This window comes from Medicago truncatula, chromosome 8 (assembly GCF_003473485.1).
Source record: "Medicago truncatula cultivar Jemalong A17 chromosome 8, MtrunA17r5.0-ANR, whole genome shotgun sequence".
Lineage (NCBI taxonomy): Eukaryota > Viridiplantae > Streptophyta > Magnoliopsida > Fabales > Fabaceae > Medicago > Medicago truncatula.
The window spans coordinates 40,332,548-40,349,018 of record NC_053049.1 but is presented as its reverse complement, the minus strand read 5'-3'; the positions used below and the strand labels follow the sequence as shown (position 1 = coordinate 40,349,018).

Genomic DNA, 16,471 nt, shown 5'->3' with positions numbered 1-16,471 from the left:
ACTTTAAAAAACATGTGAGTTCTTTAACAGCTGAGATTTGAGAGGGTGAAAAGTAGTGACTTTAGCCATTTTCTGATCTCATCCCCTTAATGAACTTTCACAAATTAACCATTTTATTATTAAAATTCTTGTTTCTTGCTGCAATCCGTGAACAAGTAAGTTTGTCTCATGTCTTAAATGCCAACCAACATACAATATCCCCATTAACCAAATTCAACAGGGACTTATTTTGATAAAACTACTCACTAGAACCACGTGAACCATATACTAAATATAGTAAAACTAAATACCACAATCAATCCATTAAATTAATATGAAGAAGAATACAAGGAGACCAACATTTTATGCTTTATGATATACTATTAGCGTTATTTGCTACCATGTATACTATTAGTGATATTCTTCCTTCTACATCCTTGATAAATAGTGATCTATAAAATTAAAATTTGAAAAGTTATTGCATCTTTAAATGACTTTTCAAGGCAATTTGCTTTATAGCATATTGATTTCCCCTTGGAAATATCCACGTTTAGATAAAAGTTAGAACATAACATGTGATATTCCTGAGGGAAAACCAAACATGCTTTAAATCAACCAAAGTCAGCCCTATGGTTTTGCTGCTTTTAGGAAAGATGAGCTCTTGGTGATCTCGCGAACCGGCTTATCCGTGTACCGAATGACGTTATAAACCCATGCACCAGCCACAGCTCCAAGAATAGGAGACACCAAGTATATCCATATTCCTCTGTATTCACTGTGTAGAAGAGCAGGTCCTATACTTCTTGCTGGATTCATTGATGCTCCTGTGATTGGTCTGTCATATAAGAAATAATGTCATTAGAAATTTGCAGAATCATAAGGATTTACTTCATATACACTTTTATTACTGAATCCTTATAATAAAATTTGTGATTGTTCTATTCAAAGTTTTTACTGCATCACATGATCTTAACCATGAAGAGACAAACACCCAATCACACAAATGAGATCATGACTTGTTATCTGTTTCCAAAAGGTGATCAACATCTTTGAGTGAATAAATTAATTTCTTAAAGACGTAAGCATATGATATATTAATTAACTTTGGGATAAGTTAATACCCTACCCTGCAAACATCACATTCAAAAGTACAGTAGATCCAACTGCAATCCCAGCCAACTCACCAATCTGCAAGTTTCAAAATAAAACGAATAAATAAAAGCCAATAAATATAATGGTCTAACAATTACAAATATTCAAATATGGTCTTTTTGTTTCGTATAAAGCTTTGTCTTGTTATGTAAACTACTAGCTGCTAGCATTCTTCCAAATGATTCAAAACGTTACAATACAACTATATTTAGACAACTAGTCAATTTCATTTTCTCTTTTTATATTAGAGTTTGAAAGATGATTAGCCAACCCTTATTTTGCTAGACACGTATTAAATCAAAATACTTTATACCAAAATAAAGAGTGATTAAATTAGTTAATAACAAAATTAACAAGCAAGAAACAAAGCATTATGATGAACAAACACGTTACCGCTCTATTATCAGTGGCAACTCCAGATATGATAAACATAAGGTAAAAAGTGATGATGAATTCAATCACAAAAGCTTGAAGGTCAGACCCAGCTGGAAGTGTTCCAACAAATTGATTATGTTTGCCGGTAAATATTAGTCTAAGAGTTCCACTTGCAAGTGTGGATCCAAAGACTTGAGCTGCTACATAAGCTGGTACCTATACAATAAATGGAAAGATTAATGGGTAGTTAGCAAGGTTTTAAATTACGGAGAATCACAGTCAAATACGATCAATGTGGCCTCAATTGCAATTTCGACAACAAAAAAAAATTATTATGTCGCAGCCTAGATCACGGTCACAAACCTTTATTTAAATTCTGGTTGATAGATAAGCTATCTTTCATCACATTATTTTTATAGCTACGTGTGTGTGAACACCCAATTTTTTATTTTATTCCCTATTGAATGAAATTGTGTTCACAATGTGCAATAATTGACATGATTTCTTTGGATATTATAAAGTAATATGAAAAGGTCAAAATAAGTAAGAAGAAGAAATTAATTTTTCAAGCAAAGTAGGCTGTAGATCATGAACTAATTTGAGTCTAATTTCCTAACAAGTTCTGCCAAAAAAAAAGTAAAAAATCAACGTGATAGTTGAAAAAATGGTGAGTTTGGTGCACCTGTTTCAAGGGAAATCTTTTGGTGCTGGCAAAAGCAATGGTAACTGCAGGATTGAAATGAGCACCAGAGATGTGACCAAGAGAGTAAACCAGCACCATCACAGCAAGTCCCCAAACAATTGAAATTCCAGGAAGTGTTACAACATTTTCATTGTTCTTGTTCACCAACACCGAAGCACAACCGGCAAATATCAAGAAATATGTGCCTATCACCTCAGCTACCAACTGCATCAATATTGTCACATTCCATAGCAAATAAGTTATGAACAAAGAAAACATTTGAACGTGTTTTTGAGACAAAAAGAAAGAAAAGGAGACACCTTCTGCAAGAAAGAAGCGGTGGCATGAGAGGTTGAGTCTTCACTTTTGTTAGAGACATCCTTGTTTACGTTTAAAACAATCTCATTGGTTGCATTGCTAGCTGAATTTTCTGCCATCACTATTAGAGGAACAAGAAAATGGTTGATGAATGAACAATGAACTTGCTTTCTTTGAGATGGACCAAACCAAACAATCTCTTTGATCCTATTTATAATATCTAGTTTTCGTAAAAAATTAAATTTGATCTTACAAGGTTGTTGAGAAGTACTATAATGCTTGAACGTGAGAAAATGACCTTTTTATAATATTCCTGTGATTTACGGTGGTGTATTGTATTAGAGAAGTAAATCAATATGATTGATACAGATGATGCACTTATATACAAGTTATATATATTGATAATATGACTGTACTGTACTACACTTAGCCTATATTAATTTGTAATTACGCAATTAATTTCAATAGATGACTATTGATCCACACAATTAATTACAATAATGAGTTCCTACCATAATTGCAATATATTCTAAATAACATTCATACAGTATCTTCTAAATAAATTATCAAAATTTTGAAATAATCGATAAATTATACTATGTAGATTTATTTTTTTTTCAATGTGTTGAAGTCACAATTTTCAATATAAATTTTTTTTTTTAAAATTTTTTTTAGAACAATTTTAAACTTCTTATTAAGAACTTGTTAGTATTTCTTATATCTCAATTAGTTACGGTAAAAAAACGTATATTTCACCTTTATAATTTATTGAATTCTCCATATTTTAACACTCATTTAAACCGATAAGAAGAATATGATGAAGTATCCTTAAAATAGCAATGCTATTGGAATGTCATGTGGCATCATTTAATGAATGTGGAATGTCACATGTTAAAAAATTAGTATTTAAATTAAACTTTTAATATTTATTTTATTTATTGATTAAAGAAAATTTAAAAATTGGAACAACACAATTTTTATCAATTATCACAACAACAAAATCAAAACATCCCAATCCCTAACCGTATTCAATATCCCCCAATTTTCAAAAATTTATTTACATATATCATGATTCATAGACAAAATTGAATCTTTTCGTTTAGGATTGAAATAAGAAACTCAAGCATTACTTGTCAAAGAAAAAAAAAAAAGAAACTCAAGCATTTAGGTCCCGTTTGTATTAACGGCATATACAAATGCTTATTGCATAATAAAATAATTACGTTTGAATATGTCACTAAATTATAAAAATTGATATAATTTTTTAAATTAAAATAAAAGAATCCAACCTTATCAACATAAATAAATGAGGTTAAAAAAAAGAGATAAGGTAAGTCCCGTTATAGAAAAAATAAAATAAAAGATATTCTATAAAAAGCTATGTACCAAAAAAAAATTATCTTAAGAAATTAAATTTGATCTTACAAGGTTGTTGGGAAGTATAAAGGTGTTTGGATGAACAAAAGAAAGTGAAAGGAAAAAATGAGAAAGAAAAGATTGTCTAAGGAAAGAAAAGAGTAGAAAGTGAGAGGATTATTTGGGTTGTTTGATACAAGAGAAAGTGGGATAGAAAGTTGGAGGAAAGAAAGACCTACATTTAATAATTGATATAAATACCCTTAAACAAATATAATAGTAGTAGTATTTTATTATATAAACAATAAATAATATTTTTTGAAGAATAAACAATAAACAATTGTTTACAGTTCGGCGTAAAATTAAAATGTGACAGATCAATCGCATAACAAAAAAGTTAAGGGGTGAAATATTTTTTTAAAATAAAAAAGTTAGGCAATCAATTGAAGAAAAAAGAAATATAAAAATAGGGGCATTTTGGACATTGTAACAAAACACTTGTGTGTTCTCAAGTTTTCCGTCCATAAGTGGTTGGAAAGGTTTCCAACGTGGACCCCATGCATATACTTTCTTTCCTTAACCAATTTGTAGAATTCCAAACAACTGAAACTCTTTCTTTCCCTCACTTTTTTTTCCTTATCTCAATCTTTCCTTTGAAACAAACATAGCCTTGAGCTTGAGAATATGACATTTTTATAATAATATTTGTCTGTTTACGGTGGTGTACTGTTGGTGACAATTATTACATATTAAAATATAATTTATTTTGTTTTGTTTTAATCTTTGGTTTTTTGAAAGAGTTCAATTGAATCGTATGGACTCCGACATAGAATAAATAAAGTGTGATAAATAATTTTTTCAATTATAATAGACAATTGAATTCTCATCCTTGTAAGTTTAACTTAGTTTGTAGGGATAATACATATTATATGCAAAGTCAGCGGTTCAAACTTCAGCCTGACATTTGAATTCTCAGTTAGTAGAAAAATTTTAACATGATTTTGTATAAAAATTTATTACAGCATTCAATTATAACAATCATAATTCTTTTTGTAAAAAAAAATTTATAGTAATTTTTTAAGCGGTTAAAAAATTTAAAATTCTTTAAACTGGCTGTATAAATATAGAGTTAATAAAATCAAAAGTCTTTTCAACTTAAAATATCTTTTGATTATTCACACACACCATTCCTATATGAATTGTTTTCTAAAATTGAATTTATTTTGTTGGTCGGGGTTTGAATTTTTCTTTTGCAGGTCCTATTTTCAAAAAAATTATCGAATCTACTTTACATTAAAAATAAATATCAAATATGCCCTACTTTCATTTTCCCCTTTATTTAAGATGGCATCATCATCATGACTCCATCTCAGATGGCGCCATCCTACCAGCTTTTTACTTATACATGTATATGTCTCTTATTTCTTCTAGTATCTCTTTTATCCTTTTTCATTTCTCTCCCATCTCTTTTCTTTTCTCAATTCTCAATAATGAGCACTTTTAGTGTGATACTAATGCTATGCTATTTTACTCTCTTTTCAATGGTTTAAAATTTAGATTACCCATTCGAAAAAATTAAGTTTATCAACATTTTATGTTACTTTGATATTTAATCAACCAACTCATAATTATTTTTTAGCAAGTCACTTTTGAATTCCTCACTACACTAAAAGATGTGTCCGAGTAGGGATCCATTAATGGCAAATCTATAACTTTTCTATGTGGATTAGATCATAGACTCATATCAGACATATTTGCATTTTACACGCATACAAATTACAATAACTAAAAGTGTATATATGATTTTCAAGGGTTTCTAATTTTTTATATATTAAAATCATAATGCTATATATGACCTTGAATCAAGGTCTTCTGCACATTAAAAGAAACTTAGGAAATTCTACACTCTCTATATTTATTTTGGATTTTTATTTCTGTGTAGAAAACTAGTTTTGGATATTATAAAATACAAAAGTAAATAAGTATCAATGATTTTGAACCATCAATTTAGCACCTTAATTAGGAAGTGTATGCAGTGATGCAGCTCCTTTTAAAACTGCAAAGGATCATGATACATAGTACCTTAGTACTATTACACACACAAACCATTTTTATTTTCTCATTATCATCTCTAACAAAGACATGTACACAAGTAAAAATGTTATTGACTCTCTGCATACATGATACTTGATGGCAACTTTTTTCGAATTTCTTAAACTATTTGGTGTCCACCACGCCCAGCTTCTTTGAGGAAGGATGCACTCTGGGTGATCTCACGCAATGGCTTGTTAGTGTACCTAACAGTGTTGTAGACCCATGCTCCGGCGATGGCCCCCAAAATCGGCGACAGCAAATATATCCATATTCCTCTATACTCATTGTGTACAAAAGCTGGTCCTAGAGTTCTAACAGGGTTCATCGATGCTCCTGTTACCGGCCTGTCAAATAAAAAAGTGACACGCCTCACTTTACAAATTCGGTATCTAACTATTAGTTTTGCATTTTTTTTTTATGGAACATATTAGTAATTTTACATTTAACATACCCGGCAATCATCACGTTAAGCAATAATGTAGACCCAATTGCAATTCCAGCCAACTCACCAATCTACAAAACATAGAATATGAAAATAAAATAATGAATAAAAAGCATTAAAGAACGTTTATATGTATATGAGATCGATGTGTTTGATGAGTTTACCGCTCTAGTATCGGTGGCAACTCCAGAAATGGTAAACATAAGGTAAAATGTGGTTATGAATTCAAGAACAAAAGCTTGAAGGTTAGACCCAGAAGGAAGTGTTCCTGAAAAGTGGTCATGTGCGCCACTGAATATTAGTTTTAGAGTTCCACTAGCAAGTGTTGCTCCCAAGAGCTGAGCTGATATATAAGCTGGTACCTATAAGAATTATACAAAGGATGATTCATAAATGCATAACATGGTGGTAAAAATAATTTTTGGACAAATTAAGTAACATGATTTCATGGAGAAACATTTTAGCTACTTATTCAAGGAGTATTTTTATTTGGGAGCTTTTACGGTACCTAATAAATTGAAGAATTTTGGTATAATTTTCTCAATCAATAAATAATAGTGTTTTTTAATCAAAGAACTATTTGTAAATCCATGTGCTTTAAAAAACATCACTTCATAAAAATAACCATAATTAAGTTTTTTTTTTTTTTTTTACAGGATAACAGACTTAAGTTTTTACAAATTGAGTTAAAAAAAGGGGGTAGTTTTCCAAATTAAATTTCAAGAGAAGTGGGCTTTAAAGAGTCTTAATTTCTTGTGGGCCTGCAGATAATTATACCGAAAAAGTAGCTAATCAAGAAGCCAAGATTAAAAATAAAAAAAATAAAAAAATTATCTTGTATTATATAAAGTAAATAGAGTATATATGTTATCAACTTTGTATTGTATGTCAAAATATTATTATATACAAAAATAAACTTTATGGAGAAAAAAGATTGTGTGTAGTGTTGACCTGTAACAATGGAAACCTCCTTGTGGTAGCAAAAGCAATAGTAACAGCAGGATTGAAATGAGCACCAGAGATATGACCAAGAGAGTAAATCAATACCAACAAAGTTAGTCCCCAAACAATTGCAATCCCTGGAAGTGTTACTACGTTGTCGTTGTCCTTGTTCACTACTATTGATGCACATCCTGCAAATATTAAGAAATATGTGCCCACCATTTCTGCTATTAACTGTATTCACCAACAAACAAAACCTAATTAATTCAATATATACTATATGATCAAAATCTTATATTAGTTCAGAAACGTAACAAACTATATATGTAACTATATGTGTACGTATGATGAGTTTGTAAAGGAAAGATTAGGAGACACCTTTTGCAAGAAAGGGACAGAGACAAAGGAGCCAGAGCCTTTACATGTATCTGAGGAATCCTTGTTTGTATCTAAAACAACCTCATGGGTTTCAATTCTTGCTGAATTATCATTAGCCATAAGTGATAGAGAACAAGGAAACTATTTAGAAATTTAGAAACAAACAACACAATACGCTGTGTTATGTCTTGCCTCCTCAACCTCAAATAAACGACTCCAATTTATAGGCAGACAGTTAGGTACCAAAAATTTATAAAGAGACAAAAATAGTTTAAAATTCTCGTATGCAATAAAAATAAACAATATCTTTTTTTTTATTCGACAAACAACTATTTAGGTCATGCGTTATCCCTATGATCTCTGAATTTATTAAAATTACAAACACATCAATAAGTATCTCTTTTTTAGTCACTAATGTTAAGATGGGCATTAACATGTCCGTCTTTTTGTGTTCATTTTTTTTTTGTTACAAAAATTTTAAGGTGAGGGGATGGTGCCCCAGTTCAAGGCAGGGAAGATCTTCGGGCTCAAAGAGCACTTACAAAGGTAATTACATTTACCTCCCTCCAAAGACAGATATTGTTTAATAAGGAAGATAAAATTCAAGAAGACCGAAAAATAGAAAGAAAAAATGTTACATCAAAGAGCAATATTGTTTAAAAATAGACCGAAAAATGTTCCTCTGTTGCAAATTGTTCCTCCTATTGTTGTGTATTATTTTTATTTAATGAGATTTAACTAATTTTTTAATTGATAATTTAAATAATATTATAAAAATGATAAACTAGTTTAAATGGAATAAAAAATCCGACCCAAAAGAATGTATCCCCTTTATATTTTGTTTTTTTAAACTAAAAATAAATGATATTCATTCAAATTTTTAGAGTACGTCGATACAATACAAATTCATTGAAAACATAAAAGGATAAATATGTCAACAAACTTACAACATATATGTTAATATCATAAAACTAAAAGACATAAGTCTATAAATATGACTATATTCAAGTGTTCGGAATACACATGTCTCCGAATTTGTAACATTGATAACACCAAATTCATTGATTAGATCTGCATTGAATCGAAGTTGATTTGACAATTTGAACCAAACAAACAACGTAATCGGGCGGAAAATATAGACAATGATTCACAAAGACGAAGAACAACGAAGCCACACTAAGACAAAGAAATCAAGAAAAAATATATATGTTATTTAAATAAAAGTGAAGGTGAAAAATAATTTAACGTGTGATTTCAGGTCAAAAATTGACTCTAAATCACCCCTTTTTAGCAAATGAAGGAGAAAAAATTAGTGTTATGGATGACGACTCACATGAGAGATCTTATATATTTTTAATTATTTATGGAATTATTTGTTTTTCTCTATAATATCTTTAATTAACATAATTAATGTTGATTAAACTTTAAGAATAAATGGTACATATAAACATTCTTTTGCCAATGTAGATTGGTGTAGTTGGTAATAAGTTTACTATACACCATAATATTAATGATGTGCGTCCAACTATAATGGTTAAATCTCTAAGCTTGAACCCTAGTACAACTTACCTAAATTTTTTAACAAAAATTGACAAGTCTAAATTGACAACTTTTTTCTACACATTCTTTCAATAAATTCTAAACAATCAGCTGAAATTCATATGGCCCCACTGAGTTTATGTGAAGGCCGTATAATTTGGTGTGATTTTTCTTCAGAACAGTGAAATAGTGCTTAAACTGTAGTATTGCTCTTGCAAACATTCGTGTTATTTAGTTATACATCTTTTAGGGGTAGTTTTTATAGTATTAAGTATATGTTTAGACAATGATTAAGGTTCCTTTTATTTTTTGACAAAATGATTAAGGTTTCCTGAATCAGCCAAAAAGGAATATACGATTTTGCCAAATAACGTAACGAATATATGAAGAGAAAATAAAGCCGATTTTGGTTTTTATATAGTTTTGCATGTCTATTTTCAGAGGTCGTTGTTGACAATATCAAAGGAGAGTGTTGTTTCTTTTGACAATATCAAAGGAGAGAGTTAATGATGAATTATGATTTCTTGGTGTTAATATCATGAATTAATAATTCAAGTTGAAAATGGCTAACGGACAATATGAAATGGTTAAATTTGCAATTGCCCCTGGCCTTGAGAAGTATTGAAGGCTCAACTAACTAACTACCCACCTGGCCAGCCATGTATACAGATAAATGGAAGCATCAAAGGATGCCAAATATCTCTTTCTTTCCTTTTGTTTTTCTTTAGTTGTTTACTTTTCTTTCGAGGTCATTTGGCGAGTATATTGAGACCAGGCCTCGTCTTCACTTTCATACAAGAGACGTATTATATTATTTTCTAATATTCTAACTTTAATGTTTTAATCAATTGAGTAAACTGTTATATTAATCTTATTGATAATCAAGTCATCATGTCATATGACTCAATTGGTAAATGAACTTCAATTAAGATTGATTTGAGTGTTCAAGTTCAATCTATAACTAAAATTAGTCGATATGAACGAATACCAACAAAAATTTCTTCCATTAGATGCATGTGATTAAAAATTATGGATCTTGCATTATTCTTTACCACCGGTCATATGTGAAACAAATTACTTTCGTAGTTATGATTAAAAAAATTGTTTGTTAATCTTATTTTGGCTTCAAAATGTTTATGTGTATCGCTAGTGTGGTTTTGACTCCGATGATCACTAATGTTGATCTCAAAATGGTGATAAAAAAATGTCTCAATTTATATCAATTTGATTGTATTATCTTTTTTTTTTTTTTAAAAGTGTTAAGTTTTTTTGTTGTTACTATGTTATAGCTATGAAGTTTCCACTAATATTTAGCAATGACTAATTTTCGTTGGAGAGCCTCTAGGCCACAAAAATTGAGTTCTCTCCTTTCAACCAAATTTTTCCTATATACAGGAGTAAGCATCAATGTCTTTCCGACATTTTATTTTCTTTTTTCTCCGTTGATGTTTTCAAAAACGCATAGATTAAACATAAAATTAATTATAGTAAGTTACTTACCTTACTTAGTTGTTAATCTGATTGACTAAGTCTTATTTTACTTACTCTTTATGTAATTTAAAATATTTTTTCGTAGATAGATAAAATGACAAATAACTATTAAAATTCATACACATAAGTAAAGGGATTATGGATATAATTTTGGCATATTCGCCGGTTGAGATAGGATTTGTGGACGTAGTTCAATTACTTTAGTAGATCATTATTAATATATCATATTTAATTTATCATTCCAGGATTAATTAAGTAAACGATCCCTATAATTCATAATTTTGTTTTTAGTTCCTCGGACACTCTTGACCATTTTAGGGGCCAAAAATATTGATGGAAAATTTGATAGACTAAAAATGATGACGAATTTTTGTACAGAAACTAAAAAGTGCGATTTTATTTTGTAAAAACTAAAAATAAAATTTTAAATATTTATAAAGATTATTTACTTAATTAACCCGTCATTTTATGTTTCTTTATAAATAAATAAAAATATTAATACAACTCACCTAATTTTCTAGTTAGAAAACATACGCTTTAAATTGAGATTCAATTCAAACTTGTTCCTAAAAAGCAATGAGCAGAGCCCTTAAAAGTCAGAGACACAATAACGACAACTTATCGCCCAAGTCCCATGTCATAAAACCATGAAGTACATGGTCGTGTGCAATTGTGCATGGAAAAAAAAAATTAGAAAGGTAAGAAGGACCATTTGGTTTTTTCTTTATGTTTTTGATACTTTTTTTTTAAAGGCTCTTTTTGTATATACTTTGTACAGATTCAGTTCACACAACTTCACATTTCACACTAAAAAGAATGAATTATGTTCACATTACTCTGTCATATGCATTAGCTTTAAGCTGATCTCACATTTCTGTCATGACAACGCACAATACAATTTTTAAGGTTACATGTAACTCCAAACTCAACCTTCGAGGGACTAAAATGGTACGTCTCATTTGTCAAAAAAAAAATGGTACGTCTCTTAAAAGAATTTAACAATTATGTTATAGAAAAATAATTTTAGCGAGAGTGGATATTTCAACCTAATATAGGGAGAATATAACTCAAGTTCTCTCTACAAATGGTAGTGTAACTTTTTCTCATAAGTTTTGTCTAAGAGGAGAGAAGAGTGTACATTTTGATATAAGAGAAGATGGTAATCTAATTTAAACATCTATTAAAGAAGGTGAGTGTAAATTTACTTTATAATAATCTATGTCATTTTTGGAACAAAATAATATCATGCCATTAAAAAATTGAGATTATGATCAAATATATACATATATTCGATAAATCATTCATGACTGTGCTATTAAAGTTTTAGTTACTTATTTTTTTAACGAAAAATATACTTTTACGCTTAAAATAGAAATGTAGAAGTGATCCACTCGGAAAAATAAAAAAATTCACAATTGTATGTTCAACTTGTGAGATTTTAAACAATTCTGCGACCATTTTAATTTTCGGCATATCTAAATTTCCGCAAAATGGTATAGTGGTCCATCCGAAAAAAATTAAAAATTATAGGTCCATTTTGCGAGTTTTTAAACAATTTTTCAACAATTTTAGTTTTCGACGGATCCAAATCCCCGCAAAAGGTGTAGTGGCCCACGCAAAAAAAATTAAAAATCATTGGTCCATTTTGCGAGTTTTTAAACAATTTTTCAACAGTTTTAGTTTTCGACAGTTCTAAAAATGACATACGTGATTTTTTGTCATATTTATACTTAGCTGAGTAGCAGAGGTTTACAAACCTTCTAATTTGTGGGGGGTTTCAAACTCCCTTATATTGATCGGTCAACATAAAAAAATTCCATTTAACAGTTGTGGGGTTTACATAATTTATAGCGGTAGTTAAATATGTAATTTATTTTCCTAAAGTACAGAATCGAGTTTTTTAATCAAATTCCACCACTTAAACTTTATGTTTAGTGTTTATTACAACTTTAATTTTACGTTTATGTATTTTCTCATCCAAACATTTTTCCTAACTCCGCCACCATGTAAAACATCGTAAGAATTTCAACCATAAAAAATGACCGCGCAATAGTGAAAAGAAAAACTTAAGTACTTATAAAAACTATGTACATAAATGCTGAGATTGTCAAATTAAGCATGGGTTTGATTATGCATGTGGTCAGTAGTGGGGTGTTGGAAAATTATACATGCGCGTTGAATTAAGCTCCGTTGCTTTGCTTCAACCCTTTTGGACTTGGATTGTGTTGTGTTTACAGATTGGGTGGAAAGCGCATAACTACTTTGATGCTTTATCTTCAATTTTTCCATCATTAAGATTTTCTTTTTGACAAGTTTGTATCATTAGATTTAAGGCCAAACTTTTTTACCTTAAAAAACACTTTCAAGAAATTAAAAAAGTTTTGCATAAAAAACTGTGTCATAAGCTTATGATTCCATTGTGGTAAATGTGGATTAGAAATCTCATATTAAATAAAGAAATGAATGTTGATTAATATATAAAATTAAAGGTCCTATAAACCAAATGTCTTAATATTTTATATAGAGATGTAGTGTCTAACTCGGTTGTGTGATTAATCTTATCTAATGTCGTTGATCTTTTGAACACCTTTATGACACAACAGTGGTATCAGAGCCGATGAGTACTAAAAGTGACTGTTTCATGTGGTTGATGCAACAAGCAATGCCGATGTAAGCATATGTGAATGAAAAAAGCTTCTGCTTGAAAGCGAGTATACCGAGATGAATGGATGAGCTCACACACAAGAGTGAAATGATTGTGGCAAGTGAAAATTAGATGTCATACATCATTAAATATAAAAGTGAATGTTGATCAACATATAAATTAGAAGATCTATAAACTAATTGTGCCGCATTTTTATATAGAGATGTGGTATCCAACTTATTTATAACTCTTCTGGTAAACCAACAACATCAACATTATAATGAAACATCAAGTGGCATCTAGTATGGAAAAGGATCTAACTTAACCAACAATAGAGAAAACTCTTTAATTTTGCTAATGATGTATGAATAAAAAATTGAAGTGTCATGATTCATAACCATAATAATTACAACTTTTATAGATAAATTTTAATTACACAAAATGTCTCTAGCGTTTGCGAAATGAAGAATACAAAAAATAATTTAAAAGTGATCAAAATACGTTAGGTTTTTATGCTCTTTAGCTCCACCTTTTTCAGTGGAATGAAAATATATCATTTTTTTTTTGGAAAATATACATAGTTTTTTATTATGCATATTATTTTATTTTGCATGAGTTCTTTTTAGTTGAGGTAATTCAATTTGGGACAATATTGAGTACTAAATATAAATATTTTTCTCTAATAAATTGGAACGTCGTATTGTCGAATTATATAGTGTAAAAAAGGTTGCCTGGATTCTACAGAGACAAAAAATTAGCCACAATCGTTTAAACCATGACTTTTTTAGGTATTCTATCGATTCAGATTCGAGTAAACAGGCAATTACCTCCCTTAAATGGCAAGTTTCGTCAATTATCCCTTGAATTTAACAAAACTTCAATTACGAAATTGCACAACGTTAATCAATTTACCCCCTTCGTCAAATTCTTCTGTTAGTCAACATGACGTTTTGCAAATATCGCCCTGAAGTTTTGCACTTATGTGCAAAATGCCCCCCGAACTTAAAATTTTATATATATTTTTTTTCTTATGCTTGACAAATATGGAAGAGGAGATGAAGAAATATCAATACTACTATAATCCATCCATGAATTTATACATACCCAGAAATCAATAAAAATAGTTCTGTTTTTTTTTTTCTTTTTATGAATAAATTCAAAGTTTAGTCAATGCTAGTTGTAAGTTCTCTCCTCAAGTTTACTTTTATTATCATGTAAATGTAAAATAAATCATGAAAGCAGATTGGTTTACATATTCTTCTTTGCATGACAAGCACTTATATATCCTTGTGCATTGTCATACCCTAAATTTGGACCGTTTAAAAAAAAAATTGTTCATATTTTAAAATAGTCCACATTCTCTTTTATTCGTTTTTTTACCATTTAAAACTTGTGTTTTTCGTCTTTAATCATTTAAAAGCTTTATCTTGCATTTAAGTCCCCGCTAGTATTTTTACAACAGTTAAAATCACTTCATATGCATTTTTTATAACTTTTAAACGCATTTTATATTTACAAGTTTTTTTTAGTCATAACAGTCAAGCCATTTTAAAAGGTCCAATAGTATTTTAAAAGTCGCGACTTTTTAATCATTTCAGACAAAATTTTGGCATGAAGGTTACTTTAAAGTACCTCATTTGGTTCCGAAGGGACAATTTTATTTCTTCTTTCATTTTTATCATTTTAGTCTTTTATTCTGATCATTTAATTTGTTTTTCATTTTATTACTTTTGTTATTCAAATGTCACTTACGTGACATGTCTTTTTATTATTTTTATTTTGGTTTTAGTTTTTTTTTTAAGTCAAAAACTTTTAATTTTGGTCCAAGTTTGTCCACATGTCATGTTTTTACAGATCTGTTGGTTTCCTCTTGCACAAGTCTCAAGCAGGGGTGTTTTTGTCATTACAAAGTATCAGAGGAAAACCCTATTTTCCTAATATAAAAAGCCTGTCAGTGCACTGTTCACGAGGTCAGAAAAGGTCAGAGTCAGTCACAATCATTAGCAGTCACCAATCACACTCATAAACAAGTCTCAATTTTCTCTCTCCGAAAATTTTGATCAAACACCAAAAATCACAAATTTTGATCAAACACTTCATGAATCACATAAACATTCATGAACACAAAATCACATAAATCACATAAACAACAATTTTCCTTTGATTCACATATTCCGAATTCCAACAGAAACAACACAAATCATACACATTGATCTCGGAATCCATAAGCTATAAACCATTCAACCAATACATCGACAAAGACGAACCAAACTCGTCATCATCATCAACATAAGTTGTACGAACCGAATCGTGAAGAAACGGAGGAAGAGAGAAACAAATCGGACTGGATTCGAACTGGATAAGAGGAATTTAGCAAGAAGGAAGTGAATCCGAGCTTAAAGTAGTAGATACAGTCTTCTCCGTTTTAAAACCGAAGGTAATTTCGTTTGAACTTTCTTTGTTAGATCTGGCCTGTTCTATAACTTCTTTTTGAAAAACGTTTTGAAAATCGAGTAGAGGAGAAGAAGACGAAGGATCGGATGTAAAGATTTTCAAAAAAATAATAAAAAAGAGCTCCGACGCGGCGGCGCTATGGCCGACCACCGCGCCGGAGCAGCTCCGACCACCGCGCCGGAGCAGCTCCGACCACCGCCTTCCTCCTTCTTCTCCGATCTGTCATTTTTAGAGAGAAGGGAGGCAAAACATTTTAGAGAGAGAGTGGAGTGTTTAAAATGAAACGAAAAACCAAGGAATATGCTTATATCCCTCTGTTGAACCGGTTTAGTTGAACCGACCGGTTCCTAAACTGGTTCATTTCTCTTTAAGATCAACTCTCTGTGTGAACTGTTAGATCCTGGATCTAACGGCCGCTGCTCCATCCGTTGGTTTCTGTGTATTTTGTTTTTAAATCCTGTACGTGTTCTTCTGTGTGAACTATGGCATGTTTTCTGTTTGAACCGTCAGATCGTTGATCTGACGGTCGCTGTGCTTTCTGTGCTACTTGTCTTTTTTGTGCTGTTTTTTTAACCCTTGGATCTTTGATCCAGCGGCTGTGATGAGATCTTGGGATTTAGATCTG

At 30.3% G+C, this 16,471-nt stretch overlaps 2 protein-coding genes across 3 annotated transcripts; both read right to left on the bottom strand.

Annotated features, from left to right (window-relative positions):
• Positions 1 to 274: 274 nt before the first annotated feature.
• Positions 275 to 2,811, bottom strand: LOC11411283 (aquaporin NIP1-2). 2 transcript variants are annotated; one of them, XM_003629815.4, is made up of 5 exons: positions 2,509 to 2,811; positions 2,189 to 2,413; positions 1,525 to 1,722; positions 1,106 to 1,167; positions 278 to 814 (listed from the first exon to the last, which is right to left on the bottom strand). In XM_003629815.4, the coding sequence occupies exons 1-5, from the start codon at positions 2,623 to 2,625 to the stop codon at positions 607 to 609; spliced, it is 810 nt and encodes a 269-aa protein (XP_003629863.1). In that variant the 5' UTR covers positions 2,626 to 2,811; the 3' UTR covers positions 278 to 606. The 2 variants fall into 2 exon arrangements, with proteins under 2 accessions (XP_024628484.1, XP_003629863.1); XM_024772716.1 differs by lacking the exon at positions 2,509 to 2,811 and having other exon boundaries at positions 275 to 814; positions 2,189 to 2,419.
• Positions 2,812 to 5,662: 2,851 nt separating this feature from the next.
• LOC11419051 (nodulin-26) lies at positions 5,663 to 7,922 on the bottom strand. Its single transcript, XM_003629814.4, has 5 exons — positions 7,719 to 7,922; positions 7,350 to 7,574; positions 6,563 to 6,760; positions 6,408 to 6,469; positions 5,663 to 6,300 (listed from the first exon to the last, which is right to left on the bottom strand). Exons 1-5 carry the CDS (start codon positions 7,836 to 7,838, stop codon positions 6,075 to 6,077), a joined length of 831 nt encoding a protein of 276 aa, XP_003629862.1. The 5' UTR covers positions 7,839 to 7,922; the 3' UTR covers positions 5,663 to 6,074.
• Between the last annotated feature and the right edge of the window lie 8,549 nt (positions 7,923 to 16,471).